At 40.0% G+C, this 16665-nt stretch overlaps 1 protein-coding gene across 1 annotated transcript in view; it reads right to left on the bottom strand.

Moving 5' to 3' along the window:
- The window catches only part of Morc1 (MORC family CW-type zinc finger 1), a 212158-nt gene that overhangs the window by 181489 nt on the left and 14004 nt on the right, over positions 1–16665 (bottom strand). The window contains exons 3-7 of the mRNA XM_031360105.1: positions 16065–16099; positions 10029–10097; positions 7002–7092; positions 6294–6402; positions 3223–3382 (exon numbers count right to left, since the gene is read on the bottom strand). Of these exons, the coding sequence (XP_031215965.1) occupies positions 3223–3382; positions 6294–6402; positions 7002–7092; positions 10029–10097; positions 16065–16099 (464 nt within the window). The remainder of the gene's footprint in view (positions 1–3222; positions 3383–6293; positions 6403–7001; positions 7093–10028; positions 10098–16064; positions 16100–16665) is intronic.

The raw sequence follows: 16665 nt of genomic DNA, 5'->3' as shown, positions 1-16665 counted from the left end.
TTTTTTGGAGGGGAAACTGGGAGTGGAGAAATTTGCATGTAAATAAAGAAAATATCTAAAATAAAAAATAAATAAATAAGTAAATAAATAAATAAATAAAAAGATCACTTAACCAATGTGACCTCATGGAACTGAAAAGCTTGTGCATGACAAAGGATACCAGCATTTGAACAAAGCAACAACCTAAAGAATGGGAAGAGGTTTTTACAAACTCCACATCTAATAGAGGGCTAATATCTAAAATATATGAAGAACTCAAAAAATTGATATCAAGAAACCAAATAACTCAATTTAAAAATGGGGTATATATCTAAACAGAGAATTCTCAAAAGAGAAAATTCAAATGGCTGAGAAATACTCTAAGAACTTGACAACTAGCTTAGACATAAGGGAAATGCAAATCAAAACTGCTTTGAGATATCATTGTATGCCTGCCAGAACAGCTAAGATCAATAATATAAGTGACAGCTCAGGCTGGTGACGATGTGGAACAGGCAAAACACTCCTCTATTGTTGGTGGGAGTGAAAATTTGTATAGACACTATGGAAATGGTATGGTGGTTCCTCAGAAAGATGAGAATCCATCCACCTCAATATCCAGCTACATCACTCTTGGTCATATGCTCAAAGGACACCTCATCCTATTACAAGGACACTTGCTCAACCATGTTCACTCCTTCTCTTTTCGTAATAGCCAGAAATCAGAAACAATCTAGATGTCTCTCAACAGAAGAATGCATAAAGAAAATGCGGTACATTAATACAATGTATATTAATCAGCTCTTTTAAAAATGACATCATGAAATTTGCAGGCAAATGGATAGAAGTAAAAATAAATCATTATGAGGTAACCCAGACTCAGAAACATAAATATGATATGTATTCACTTATATTTGGATATTAGCCATTAAATAAATGAAAACTATGCTACAATCCATATACCTAGAGATGTTAGGCATAGAAAAAGGGACTAAGGGGGACACATGGATCTCCTTGGAAGAGAAAAGTAGAATAGACTTTATGGGTGGATTAGAGGCAGAAGGACAAGAACAGGAGGATTCAGTGGGAATGGGAATGGGGAAAAGAGAAGAGATGGGATTGAGGGAGAGAATGAGGGCAGAGACAGCTAGAACGGGGGAACATTTGAGTGGCAGAATGAAAACAGTGAAGTAGAAACTTCCTATAATATACAATGTGATCCTAATGAAGGCTCCAAATAATGAACCTCTACTGGCCATCTCTTGTTACCAAAGAAAGCTTCAGGGTGTGTGATCCCACAGAAATCCCCATACAAACCAGGCTGTTGCCAAGACAATAAGTTGCTTTCTATAAACTTCAGCAAGGTCCCTTTGCTGAAGACAACACACACACACACATACACAACTCTTTGAACATGAAGAGGTCGAGTTGGTGCCTACATAGAACATTCACCCCAATTTTCTGGTGCCTATGATACAGAAAGGTATTCTTCATACTAATAAAAGAGAAAAGCAAAAAAGAAAAGAAACACTAACCATAAAAGTTATGTTCTACAATCTGTCCTGCCTGAAAAATAATTCTAGAGCAATGGCAGCACAAGTCTTGTGGAGTAACCAACCAATATCTGATTTGACTTAAGCCCACTCTGTGATATTCAATTCATACCTAACACTACTTTTGTGACTAAGAAGCAGAGACTAGATAGCCCAGAGACCTAGGGTAAAACCAAATAGTACTGGTCTAAAAAAAAAAAAAAAAAAGGTAATGATATCCTGCTATATTCATGGATTGATACTGTTTCTAAATCCTGGATCAACCATTGAATAGTGGTGTAACCTTAAGAGCTCCACTCACAAGCAAAGACATAAAAGTAGGCAGAGACTAGCTGAGAAGAAAGGAGTTCACAGCAGTAAGAGGAGGACAAGAGATGGTAATGTGGGAGTAAAATGATTGTAAAACCATATATACACATATAAAACTAACCAAACCCTCATTTTCCTAATCTATCCAATGGAACTCATAAGCATAATAAAATAGGCAAAAATAAAAACCACTTTACTAATACTTATGAAAGTGCTTCACAAATAGAAGTTCTCTGAGAAACTAAATGACCATTAAGAGGTAAAGTCCTTGTTTTCCCTTATCTGAAGGTACATATTACACTTAACACTACACTTAGCACTACATATTTGAGTATATATACAACTATTAATGTATGTGAAGGGGAAAGATGAAAAAGAAAATTATGACAGGGAAGGAAGAGCTATTAAGGGAGGGGAAAGGACAAAGAGTGTAATGGAGTGTAATGATAGGAATCAGAAACATGGGACCAACTCAGGGATTGAAAGAGACCAGCTGGAGCGTGAAGGAAGCCACGTGAGAGGGGAAAGGATGAGAAGATGTGAGGACACATCTGAAGATACCATGAAAGCCATTACTTCACAGTCTAACCTAAAACAGTAAGATTATAATATGTATGACAATATGTAAATACTAATTTAAGCACCACCATTTTTTCTCAATGACAGCAGGAAGGAAGTAAAATATTTTTGGGAAAAAAAATGATGCCATGGGTTATAGAAGATATCTTAGGGATAAAGCAGACCAAGTTAGAAATAAAAATTATCAAAATCTTTCTACAAATATTCTACTAGCCAAAACATTGCAAGAGCAGGCAGGAGACATGACTTCCTCTAAAGCAGATTTTTTTTTATGTTTCCAGAAGTGAAAATAGGGAATGTCTAGAGAAAGACCAACACAAGGAACTTTCCAGTAACTAGTGCAGTCTTAGACATCAAGAGGACAGGGGCAGCAGAAAGAAACAAGGGGAAGATCTGTCAGCCTGGGAGAAGAAGAGTGTAGACAAAGGCTTGCTTATCCCGCCCCCCCCCCCAGATGGGAATGCACTCTCACACTCTCGCATTATTGCTAACTCTATTAGCAAAGCAGCATCACATGAACTCAGATGGGGTAACAGACAGCTAACTCTGCTATGGCGTTCAGGACTGAGGACCCTGTGCACACAGCCTTTGGCACCCTCTGCTCATTCAGAAGCTCAAGCCTGAACCTTTTTCTGTGTGCTAAGAATTTACAATAAATCATATCTGGATTATTTCAAGATAACACTCATACATATAAAATGAATGGCTGCCCCCATGCGATACTGCACCTGAGATCATTGATGCTAAAAAGTATGAAAAGAAATGCTTCAGTCAAAATGTTGCTTTTGATAGATAACCTTACCACATCTCCCACAGATCATATCAAACTGCTGCATCAATTGAGCTTCGGTCTTAAATGGAGAGTATTTGTAAATGATGGACAATTCTGTGAAGAACTTTTGTGGGTCATCTGTGATACTCTGTCTTGTTCTCGTTAGCCATGAAGGTATTGGAACTACAACCTAGTTTTTAAAAACACAACAACATATTATGAAATACGCACACACTAACATTGCTTTGTTTTATTCCAGTTTGATCCACTCTTCTTCCAAATTACAAAACACTAAGTTAAAAGTAATCTTCCTCCTAAAGCCTAGATTTTGAAGGAGACAGACGTGCGTACGTGTGTGTGTGTGTGTGTGTGTACTCAGGGTTGGTTTTTTTGTTTTTTTGTTTTTTAATTTCCATTGTCAGAGCTGCTGAGATGGCTCAGTGGGGAAAAGCATTTGCCACCAAGCCTTGAGCTCAACCCCTGGGAATGACACACAATGTGGAAAAAAAAGAAACAATTCCCACAAGTTGTCCTCTGACCTCCACACACATGTCATGGTAGCATGACAGGCCAAGACACACACACACACACATACACACGGGCATGAACACATGTACACACAAATAAAAATAAGTGGAAATAAGTAGAGTTCCTCCAAGAAAACAGCTGGTTAGTTTACAACACTTCAGCTGCGAATTCCCACACACAATCTCAGTAATTTCAGTAGGTTAACTTTTTGAAGTTTGGGGTTAATAGGCATAAAACCTCTCTGATATAACAGAGTATGAAGGTGGGTGGGCAGGGAGGTAGGGGAGAATCTGGGAGGAGTTTAACGTAAAGCAAATGGATATGATCAAAATATATTGTGGAAAATTCTTAAAGAATAAAAAATATCTTTTTAAAAGCTTCTGCTATGACAAATAGAAACAAAGTTTAAAAAAAAAATCTGTGGTTCATATTGTTGTTCATCCTAGGGGGCTGCAAACCCTTCAGCTCCATTGGTCCTTTCTCTAACTCCTTCACTGGGGACCCTGTACTCAGTTCAATGGATGCCTGTGAACCTCTACATCTGTATTAGTCAGGTACTGTCAGAGCCTCTCTGGAGACAGCTTTATCAGACTGGCTTGTCCTTCCTTCAGTCTCTACTCCATAGTTAGTCTCTGCAACTCCTTGCATGGGTATTTTGTTCCCCCTTTTAAGAAAGAATGAAATGAGGAGAGGTCTTCGGTCCTGTGAAGGTTCTGTGCCCCAGTGTAGGGGAATGCCAAGGCCAGGAAGTGGGAGAAGGTGGGGTGGCAAGCATGGGGAGGGGAGAGCCAACAGGGGTTTGTTCTTGTTGTTTTTGTTTGTTTGTTTGTTTGTTTGTTTGTTTGTTCCTGGGAGGGGAAACTGGAAAAAGAAAAATCATATGACATGTAAATAAAGAAAATATCTAATTAAAAAAAATCTGTGGAAACAGAAGCCATTAGATTTCAAGAAGACAAAAATCTCACTACATAAAGCCTTCAGCATAAATTGGCCTTGATGGTACATGTCTGTAAACCCTCTACTCAGAAGGTAGAGGGGTTAGAAGGTCAAGGCCAACCTTGGCAACTTAATAAGACCCTATGTCAAAGTAATTTTTTTTAATTAAGCTGAGGTAAAGGTAGGTTGAGAAGATATTTTTGCATAGAGAGTCTGACTTGCTCTCTGGCTCAGGAATCAAGTATATAGTGTGTTACACAGAAAGTGAGCAACACACACATGAGATTTAGAATCTGAGAGCTAACACTGGAGAAGTTGGGAAAAATCGACACACAGGAAGGCAGCTGAATGCCAACTCTTTGGGAAGTAGAAGCATGAGCCACAGGGAGGGGAAGGTTCACCAGCAGAGTTTACTGGGGAAGATGGACTTGACTGCAGTAGAAGGCTGGGGTAAACCAAGTGATACCAATGTGGAAAACAGAGCACATTACCAATGACTGCAGTAAGCACACATTACGCTAATTGTTCATTCTACATAAGACAAAAGGTGCATGAAAGAAAAACAACTCGAAAAAAAAAAGAAAAGAAAAAAAAAGAAAAACAAGCATGGACTAATAGGTGATGTACTCTAAGTTGACATGATGTCACCCCTTCATGGCCTGAACACAGGAGTACGTGTGTGTGTGTGTGTGTGTGTGTGTGTGTGTGTGTGTGTGTGTGTGTGTGTGTGTGTGTGTGTGTATAAGGTCCTCTTTGATGAAAGGCAGTTGCTATGGTCCACACCAAACCCTGCAGCAGGCTCATACTGACACACTGTTCAAACCCCACACCCATCTTCACAGACCAACCTGCTCAGATTCAAGTCATACTGACTCCATAAAACCCACACTTCCCACTCAAGGCCCCCTAATCTCCCCCTCTACACTGCTGCTTTTTTAACATTTTGGGAATAACAGCCACACATGCTCATTGAGCAGTATTTTTTTCCCACAACACTCCAGTCTTGTTATTTAACCAATTTCTACATGTCTGAATAATCTTGTGATGAGGCTGAAAATATTTTATTAGTGACAGAATCTTTAGCTGTGTTTTTTCCATCCACAGATTCTAACCATTGCTAAGCAGATAGTATTTATAATAAGCATATGGTGTGTTAGATTACAATTGATATTCCTAACAGAACTCAAAACACTATAAATTAATACATTGTCTGAAGTTCAACTAAGAGTTGAAAATGTGGTCACTAGAATTTAGCGATTTAAGTCTATTTTGCATTAAGTTTCTTTATAGATGTGTTCTAAGTCTTTGAACCCAACAGTTTATTTATTTAAAAACTGATAAGCTGTGTGTGTCACAAGACAGCAGAAAGGTCTCCGGAGGCTTCTCCAAGAAATATTACTGTGCCAGAGACAGCTCCTTATTCTGGGAAATTCAAGCACAAGGAGAACAAAATTAAGTTTTCCAAAATGGCCTCTGGTGACCTCAGTGTATACAGACTCCTTCTGTCCATTCCTCAAACATATGCCCAAATTTCAAAGTCATAATCTGCAAGGAGTTACAGCCTCCTTCACCTCCGGAGAGGGTAAATGAAAACTGCACCGTTGCCATGGAAATGGAAAGAAAGCCCCATCTCTTACCTCAGTGAGACCTTCTTCTTCACAAAAAGTCTGAGAGAAGAGCAGACAGGTCATGGTCTCGTCCTTCTTTGTGAAAAGAATGCAGTCTCTGCCAATTCTCATGGAGCCACTATATTAAAAATGGGGAGCACAGTGGTTTACATGCAGACACTAATAGAGAAGAAGCAAGGCGCATGATTTTGTTTACTGTAACAGGTTGTGCTTTTCCATAACCCATCTGCTTGACTCAGCCCCAGGAGTGCACAAATATTCCTTTACTTCTCAGAGTAGAATAGATGAATTTTAGCAGATCCAGCCTGACACTTTTGCTTGAGATACAGCTGCCAGAGAGAAATTCCAGCCAAGGCACGAAAGAACCAGGCCCTAGATGGAACCACATACACGTCACTTACATTGAAGGAAATTAAAGAAAGCTGCAGATACCACACCGATGCACAGATATGCTTTGAGAAGCAAGTGAATGTAAGGACCCAATGACACTGGACTGCTTTTGGATGCCTGTGAAAGACTCAATTTGTTCTATGTGAAAAGCTTTTTAATGTTGCAAAGGGCTGAGTCAATTATGGGTATCAAGATTCCAAAATAAGTTTTGATGGTCCCTAAAACTCAGCCACTGAGTTTTAGGTGCCAGGTTGTTAAAAAAAATTGCTTGCATATTGTTTTCAGTATCAGCAAATAATGTATAACTTAGGGGAAAACAATTCTCACCTCTTAAGCCCGTTGCCATATTGTCCAATGAACTTCAAGGTTGACAACTGTTTCTTGGATGTTCCAAAGTAAATGATGTCTAAAGCTTCATCTGTAAGAGACAAAAATTCCTTAAGGTAGTTAGGAAGAGCCTGTCAGTACTGGGTCCAGCTGTCCATGCTTCAACACACTAAGACAAGACCATAACTTTTGAAACAGTCCGCAGACAAAGACTGGTGTCATGACCCAGAATCACAAGATCCTTATGATGATGTACGTAAGGTCAGACAGACATAACCATGCAACTTCAGATAAAGTTTAAAACTGTGAGCCTCAGTTTCCTTGTTGCTAAAAGAGAAGGGCAAACACCACCATAGCAACAAAGATAAAGAAAACAAATTAAATGAGCTGATATATCATGAACTGATTCACACGTCAACTTGAGCATAACAAGTGTTAGTGTAAATATTGCAGTTGTCTGCTAGCTAGTAACTATCTCATGGTATTTGGTCCTGGTTGTGATCCATGTGACACTAAGGACAGAGAGATTTCTATGCTGCTACCTAGGGAAGAAGGAGATTGTTTCCAGACTTGTAGATTCATTGTTCTCATCTCTCTAAAGCATTCAAGATCCGGCGAACTCAGACTATGTGATCTTTTGACAGTGAATGTTCTTCCTATTGGCCTGTCAAGTGCATGCTGAGTCCTATGTCAGTCTGGGTACAGACATGCTACAGTTCAGCATGACATGGTGCAACATATTTAAAGGCCACTAACACCCTGTTGGTCTGAAGCTAAAGACATTTGCTCACATGTTTTCATATGGGAGTAAGGCCATAACAATATTAGCCAGCACTTATTGACAGTTTCACATGTATAAGGAAGGTGATAAGCTGCATGCATTTTCTAATTCACATTTACAACACAAAGGAAGATATTAAAATCTGTATTCGCATAGTGGATGGAAAAAGAGAAATACAAGATCATATCCTAGAGGATTGAGTGGGGGAAATAAGAGATGCGACAGAGAAGCAAAGAGGTGTGTCCTTAGGATGGAATGATTGAGGAGTGCCATTGAAGAAGGTCAGCCCCAGAGTGGAGTGGAGAGAGTCCCGATGGCTATGGCTGGAGTGCTATAAACAAGAAAGCAAGTACTCCAAGAGAAGTCCCAAGGAGCGGATGGGGCTGAGTGCAAGACTAAGAAATGCTGACCATGGGAGTAGAGGCTCTGAGCCCTATTCTGAAGTCATGGGCACTCACTGAGGTTTTTCACCAGGAAAGTGGTAATATCACTGATATCAAAGCCCTGACCACAGGGAACAATATTTTCACTGCGTAGTATTTGAACTGAGCATCTATTGTGTTGGTTTGTGCTAACTTTAAAGATACAGAGCTTGGTCTAAATAGTAAGTTCCAGCCCAGTCAGGACTACACAATGTAACGGTCTCAGAAGAATAAACAACAACAACAAGAACCCAGAGATAAAGTCATGCCACATAGTCTAGATGCCTTTGATATGGAAGACTGTGGGAGAATGAAGGACAAAACCACCCTGGAAACTGCTACAGCCATCACCGATGGGTCAAGATGCTCAGTTTAGACAACAGACAAATGTCATCTAAGATAAATTCTTTCTGATGGATTACTTGATTTCCAACTGTCTTAGCTAGGGTTTCTATTGCTGTGATAAAACACCATGACCCAAAGCAACTTGGTGGGTGTCGTGAGGGTAGGGGCTTATGTTGTTCACATTTCCACACCAGTCCATCATTAGAGAAAATGAGGACAGGAACTGAGGCAGGAATCTGGAGATGGGAGCTGGGGCAGAGGCCTTGGGGAAGTGCTTTTTATTGATTTGCTCGTCTTGAATCCTCATACCATTCAGGCCCACATGCCTATGGGTAGCCTGACTCCCAGTGGTCTGGGCACTTGAACATCAATCATTAATCAAGAAAGCCTGTCTCAAAACAAACGATCAAACAAACAACTCAGGAAAGTGAACTTATAACTCAGGCTAGCTGTAAATAGAGACACTCTTCACTGTGGCTTCCTATAGTCCCTTTACCACTTCATACTGAAATGCCGAAAAGTCACTACTTTAATCAAAAGAGACCAGGAAAAACTATCCAAACAAAGTATAAACAAGCTGCTGTGTGGGATAGTAGGCATCTTTAAACTTGCCCAGTGGCTACTGGAATCAAGAGGTGACATCAAAGCTAAGGGAAGTTATCCAATTTCCTTGTTCTCAGTCTCTCTCCATTAAGATGGCCAGACTTTTCTCATGTGTGTTCCTTACCAATCTGCTTGGACTTCACTGCCATTCTTTAAGTAGAGCAGTCAGAACCCTAGCTTAAGATACACAAAGCATCCTAACAAGTCCAGATTAGATCCAAAAGAACACACACCGAGGATCAGAGGAAACATCATTTCAGTTGCCTGGAGTCTGCACTGTGCACCCATGTGGTGACTGGGGGGCTAGTCTTAAATAGACAAAGATAAATCCTAAAATATATCGAGGATGTATTTGCTATGATGGGAACATTCAGTAAAAGAAACTAAGCCTTTGAAGAAAAGGAGGAAAGAGACACACAAACTGCTAAAAACAAGGAGAAACAACCTCTCTCTCAAGGTTATGCAGAAAATTAATAGTAGCCTAAAGGCATTGGAAATTGCCTCAGGGCTCTTGCAACTGAGGTAAAAGATGAGCAAGAAAAAGGGCTCGGAGTCTGTTCAGTTACCATTTGTAGTCTGTTCCTTCCCAGGGGCTTTTTGTCTTACAATCAGTATGATTTGTCTTTCATGTGCCCTGACTATAGTAGGCATAGTCATTTTGTGTCTTGGTTTAGGTGGTTAAAATGAATTTAGTTTACCGGCTAGGATATTTAAACCTAAAAAGAAAAATCCTTTTCAAAACAAGTTTGTCTGCAATATATTTGCCCTAATTGCTCCGTATCTCTGTTTGGAATAGATAGTTCAATTTATTTTTATTTTCTGGGTTTGCAGACGGCACCCTTCCATACCAGCTAGGTATCCAGATAATTAACTTACCAGGGCTCATGCCACATCCATCATCCAGGAAACACAACATGAATCCTCCCTGCAGTGTTTCATTAGCCACTGTAAGAGAAAGCAGTTATTCCTAATAAATATTGGGCTTAATTTGTTCGTCAGAAAAATCCTGGTGCTCCTGTAACTATTTGCTCTCCTCCATGGCAGGCATGGAACCCCAGGTACGGAATAGAGATGGGCTCCAAGTGGAATCTTGGCTATAACTTCCTAAGAAATGGCAGGAGGAAAACAAACACACAGAAAGACAGATTTAAATTACCATGCAGCATCTGCAGGTGAACAACTTATGCATACAGCAGGACAGGCCCTGCTCAGGACCTGGATTGGTCCTTTAAACTTCAGGTAATTTTCCCCTAGGAGAGGGGAAAACGGTAACTGTGAGAGGTAACCCGCCCCAGGATCTCTCTATCAACCTGACCATCCCTCATGCCCTTCAACAGCACAGTAATTCTGTAATAGATCAGGGCCATTCTTATTAAATCCATCAGGCTCCCTTCTAAGTAGTTCATTCCTCTGAGAGCCTTTGCTGAGTGTTTCCTTGTAGCAGCAAATATTTACTTCTTGATAATGCTTTTGATTTCTGAAAAGGGGTAAGTCATTTGAAGTCAATTTTGATGATGAAGAGATGCCATTAAATTACATAATCGAATCTCTCATTTAAAATATTAGAGGTGTAACTAAAACTAATGAAACCAGTTTTAGTGCCAAGTCTGTAAACTAGCTCTGAAAATAATTTCAACAGTTGGATATGAAAAAAGGACACATTTCCTTTTTTGATAAGAGTGCAGCTGATGATAACATATGCACAATAAATAATATGTATATATACAGTATATAATTTGATTAATTTTGATGTATGTGTGAAAATATCACAATCCAAACAGAGAACACATCCAGCACCCCAAGTATTTCCTTCTTCCATACCTGATCGCCATTATCATTGCTAGTCCTCTAACAATCATTGACAAACTTTCTTTTGCCTTTTAGTGTATTTAAACCAACCTATGAATTCAAAGCTCAAATAGAATTCACATTTAAAATTGAAGTAAAGCTCAAGACAGCCAAAGAATAAATATCTAAAAGTTGTATTTACCCACTTTTGTTACTATAATAAAATACTTGAGGCTGGATAATCCAAGAGAAGGAAAACATTTATTTATCTCATGATGCTGCAGGTCTAAGAGCATGGTGATTTTCTGCTCAGCTCTGTAAGGGTTTCATGGAATACCAAATACCAGTGGGAAAGCTGAACTTAAGAGCATGTGACACAGTGAGAACTGGCAAGTCAGGAAGCCAGAAGCTGAGAGTCAAATTTTATCACATCCTACTTATTAGAACAACATTAATCTCTTTTGAGGATGAGATTCCCCAATGCTCTAATCACTTCTCACCTGGCTTGACCATCAAAGTCCCATCATCCCTTAAGGTCATCCAGAGAGGACAAAGTGTCTAAGACAGGAACTTTCAGAGGACAAACCACATTCAAACCATAAAACTAATTTGGGGGGATTCATAGTAATTTGATTTTGTTCTCATGCTAAGAGCCATTCCTCATTATTCTTCATCATCCAGAACTGAGATACACCTGGCCCAGGAAGTTGCTTGGCCTTAGCAGCAATATACAGTAGCCACAGCTAAATTAGAAGAATTTAAAATATAATAACTTATAGAAGAAGCCAGTACACACAAAACTACATTTCTTCCAAAACAGCTTAAAAAGACCAAGATCCCCAAGACAGATACACTAAAGGCATATATTCACATGCATATTGGGGTCTTGGGGTTAAACAGATATGACCTCAAAAATCTAGGCATCCCTATTCTGCCCATGGAGGCAACCTTATGACAGTTCCTAGAGCAGTCAGTCTGGGGAGCTAGAGAGATTCCTCCATGGTTTAGACCACAGGCCATTCTTGCAGAGGGCCTGCATCTAGGTCCCAGCACCCACAGCAGGCAGCACGATTGCTTTTAACTCCAGCTCTAGAGGAGTCCAACATTCATTTCTGGATGCCTCAGGTGCCTTCCCTCATATGCACAAAGCCATACACACAGAGGAATATATACACACATAATTGAAAAACAATAAATTTTTCTTTAGAAGGTAGGGGGCTCAGATCTCTCCTGTTAAGTATATATTTCTCTAAGTAAACACGATCATCACTTACACAAGACTACTTTTTCTCTAGTGTTTCTTATCTGCCCTGGATGTTGGCCAAGTCAAACTGTCATGGCTATCAAGCCCTTTGCCCCCTCCTCTACCAGGATAGAAACCCTCAGTGTCCTCTGCTTCTCACTGCCTCTGGGATTAAGCTACTCTATTCTGCTGTGTTGACTTCACTCAGAAGATCTGGATTTTCCAGATGGCAGCAACAACTCCCTAATTTCTCCCTCCCCTAATCACAGGGTATAGCCTGATTTTGGTCAGCAGTTCATGTCACCACTCCTGCTAAAAACCTATCCTGAATTCCCACTGCTCTCAAGAAACAAAAAAAAGAAAAGAAAAGAAAAGAAAAGAAAAATCTGAGACACATAAAAAAACTGTCTTAGTCAGGGTTTCTATTCCTGCACAAACACCATGACCAAGCAACAAGTTGGAGATGGAAGGATTTATTCAGCTTACACTTCCTCACTGTTGTTCATCAGCAAAGGAAGTCAGGACTGGAACTCAAGCAGGTCAGGAAGCAGGACCTGATGCAGAGGCTATGGAGGGATGTTACTTCCTGGTTTGCTTCCCCTGGCTTGCTCAGCCTGCTCTCTTATAGAACCCAAGACTACCAATCCAGAGATGGCATCACCTACAATGGGCTGGGCCCTCCCATCTTTGATCACCATCCTTGATCACTAATTGAGAAAATGCCTTATAGCTGGATCTCATGGAGGCATTTCCACAAGGGAAGTCCTTTCTCTGTGATAACTCCAACTTGTGTCAAGTTGACACACAAAACCAGACAGAACAATTGACCCCTTGTCAACTGGACACACAAACACATTACTATTAAGCCACAACCCTTACTTTCTTATTCATCCTCAAGATCTAAATAACTTTAAAAGTCCCACAGTCTTTCCAAATTATTAAATATTAAAATTTCAATCCCTTTAAAATATCCAATCTTTTAAAATTCAAAGTCTTGTTTTCATTTCAAAGTCTCTTAACTGTGGGCTTTACTAGAATATTTTCTTCCTTCAAGTGGGAAAAATATCATGGCATAGTCACAATCTAAAGCAAAATCAGATTCTAACTTTCCAATGTATGGGATCAACATATGATCTTCTGGGCTCCTCCAAGCCTTGGATCACTTCTCCAGCTCTGCCCTTTGCAGCACACACCTTGTCTTCTAGGCTCCAACTGCCTGTACTCCACTGCTCTCCTGTTCTTGGTGGTCATCTCATGGTACTGGTATCACCAAAACACAGATGTCTTCCACTGCAACTAGGCTTTACCAATAGCCTCTCAAAGGCTCTCTTCATTGTGCCAAGTCTCAACTCCTTTGCATGACCCCTTCAGTCCTTGGCCATCAATTGCAACTGAGGCTGCACCTTCACCAATGGCCTTCCATGGCCTCTCACAGTACGGAGCCTCAGCTGCTCTTCATGACCCCTTCATGCCTTCAGAACCAGTACCAAGTCCAGCCACAGCACAAGGTACAACCTTGGTTAGTTATCTCTGGAACACAGCCTCTTTGTGCTCTCAGAAAACACTTCCCAGAAGATTTCACCTCAATGTTGCTAGTCTCTTCTTAATTACCACTAATTTCTTAGCTCCAGCTAACCAGCATCAATAGTCCCTGTAATCCAAAGATTTCACTTTAGTAATTATGTTATTTTGTTAATCACAGCGGATACTTCAACCCCAGCTAACCAAAACCATAGAATCTTCACAATCAAAACAGCATCGGCCCTGATGAGAGTCTTTAATCTTCATTCTGAAATTTCACAAGCCAGGCCTCCATCGTTTGCACTGTTCTCAATATTATCTTCCAAGCTCCTACAGAACATCCCACAGAGCTCTTAACATCCCAGTGGCTCTTATAGCTCAAAGTTCCAAAGTCCTTCCACAATCCTCCCCAAAACATGGTCAGGTTGTCACAGGACTACCCTACTGTGATACCAATTTGTCTTAGTCAAGGTTTCTATTCCTGCACAAAACATCATGACCAAAAAGCAAGTTGGAGAGGAAAGGGTTTATTCAGCTCACACTTCCACATTGCTGGTCATCACCAAAGGAAGTCAGGACTAGAACTCAAGCAGGTCAGGAAGCAGGAGCTGATCCAGAGGCTATAGAGGGATGTTACTTTCAGGCTTGCTTCCCCTGGCTTGCTCAGCTTGCTTTCTTATAGAACTCAAGACCACCAGCCCAGGGATGACACCACCTACAATGGACTGGGTCCTCCCCACTTGATCACTAGTTGAGAAAATGCCTACAGCTGGATCTCATGGAGGCACTTCCCCGACTGAAGCTCCCTTCTCTTTGATAACTCCAGCCTGTGTCAAGTTGACACACAAACCCAACCAGTTCACAAACCATGCTTCTCCACCACCTCTCCAACTCCAACTTCTGTCATCTCCTCAGTTAACCACAATGCCACACAAATACTTCCTCTGAAGTAATCTTGAATAGCTCCTCAGACTGAATGCCTAGCACATACCTTCCCCATGCCTGCCCCACCAGCTGATGTCTACTTTCCTTTCTGATGAGTTAGTATTAAGGCTTCTTCTAGAAGCTTTCTTAATACTTCTGTATCATTTGGTACTGTCCCCATCTAGGCTGGTGTTAGTCTTGTAGTGCATTTACTCTCTCAAAAACTATACACCTCTCTTAGTCAGGGTTTCTATTCCTGCATAAAACATCATGACCAAGAAGCAAGTTGAGGAAGAAAGGGTTTAATTCAGCTTACACTTCCATATTGTTAGTCATCACCAAAGAAAGTCAACACTGGAACTCAAGCAGGTCAGGAAGCAGGAGCTGATGCAGAGGCCTTGGAGGGATGTTCCTTACTGGCTTGCTTCCCCTGGCTTGCTCAGCTTGCTTTCTTATAGAACTCAGGACTATCAGCCCAGGGATGGCACCACCCACAACAGGCCTTCCCACCATTGATCACTAATTGAGAAAATGCGTTACTGCTGGATCTCATGGAGGCATTTCCTCAAGGGAGGCTCCTTTCTCTGTGATAACTCCAGTTTGTGTCAAGTTGACACACAAAACCAGCCAGTACAACACCCCAGCCTAATCTTATGTCTCAGTGACAGAGATTCACTTGTCCATTTATTTCTCAAACTTTTCATAATGTGAACAGGATGAACAAAGACAGTATCACTTATTGTGTCCCATGTCTTGGGATTTCAACATATAAATATCTCATGAACACTAAGCACTCATTTTAACATGTTCAGACATGAGAAGTGATATGAGGTGCATTTTTTTTTCAGAGACGGAATCCAGAACTAACAGAAGGATGGCTGTGTTGGTGAGGGAAGGTGGCATTAACTGCATCTCAGAAACTAACGTCATCAGCATCGTAATCTACCAAGACTAACTAATAAGCACACAAGACACTGAGGGACCACAAATGAAGTCAATAAAGAAAACACTTGGTTTGTGCTTTGTAGCAGTTAGACAATTATCTGCACCTCGTAGTCACTTACGAATTCTTAAGACTTCAATAAATCGGAAACGATCTATGCTTAATTATGAATAGCTATTAGGTTAATGTGATTTTTAAAATAAAACTGCTCCTCATGGCAAACAAATTCATGTCCCCCAAATCACTCAGAGGTTTGCATGAAACTCCAGAAGACATCATTTTGTACACAGACCCTCCAATGAGTGAGCGATTTGACCCTTGGAGTATACATTTCTCAATCTGGTTCCCTACAGAGTCACAGTGTTCACAAAGCACTTAGATTACATTAAAAAGCTAAAGAATGTGGTGTGATTTGATGAAATAAAATAAAGGCAAAGTGGCTACAGGCTTTTTCTTAGAAGAAAAAAAAACAAGAAAAGAAAACTGTGCTCACCTGAAAACACATCGAGTCTTAAAGCCCCAGCATCTCTGGAAACAATACAAAAATAACATTGATTCACAGAAAAAAAAAATGTCTTAAAAATAACATTAATCTCCATAGCTTATATTAGGTGTAACCTATTGTCAGATATCAATACAGAAATCACAAATCACTTAAGGTAAATGTCTCTGATGGTTCATTGTACATTTATATAAAAAGAACTGCCATCACCCATAATTTACAAATATTACAAAAACTAAAACTTAGTACCTTAAGAGACTGGATGTAGAATTTAGTGGTAGTTATAAAAAAAAGGTTCAAATGAACATAAATATAGTATTTATATTTTAAAACTTCCTAGAGAATAATAAAAAGCCATAGGATGATTTTTCATGGCTTATTCCAGTTCAAAATTGAAAAGGAAAATTACTATGCCATGTGTACCATATAACCATATTTTTAAAGGCATATATTATATACATGTTCAAATGAAATATGTTTCTTTGAAATGGTGGAGATGAGGACCCAGGCTTCATTCATGCTAGGAAAATGCTTTACCCGCCCCTCAAAATGTCAATAAAAGTTTTTCCTACAAAAGTGAACTATGGCCTAT

The sequence above is a fragment of the Mastomys coucha genome, unplaced genomic scaffold (assembly GCF_008632895.1).
Source record: "Mastomys coucha isolate ucsf_1 unplaced genomic scaffold, UCSF_Mcou_1 pScaffold12, whole genome shotgun sequence".
Taxonomy (NCBI): domain Eukaryota; kingdom Metazoa; phylum Chordata; class Mammalia; order Rodentia; family Muridae; genus Mastomys; species Mastomys coucha.
The sequence above is the reverse complement of the archived record's forward strand: the minus strand, read 5'-3'. Positions and strand labels throughout refer to the sequence as shown.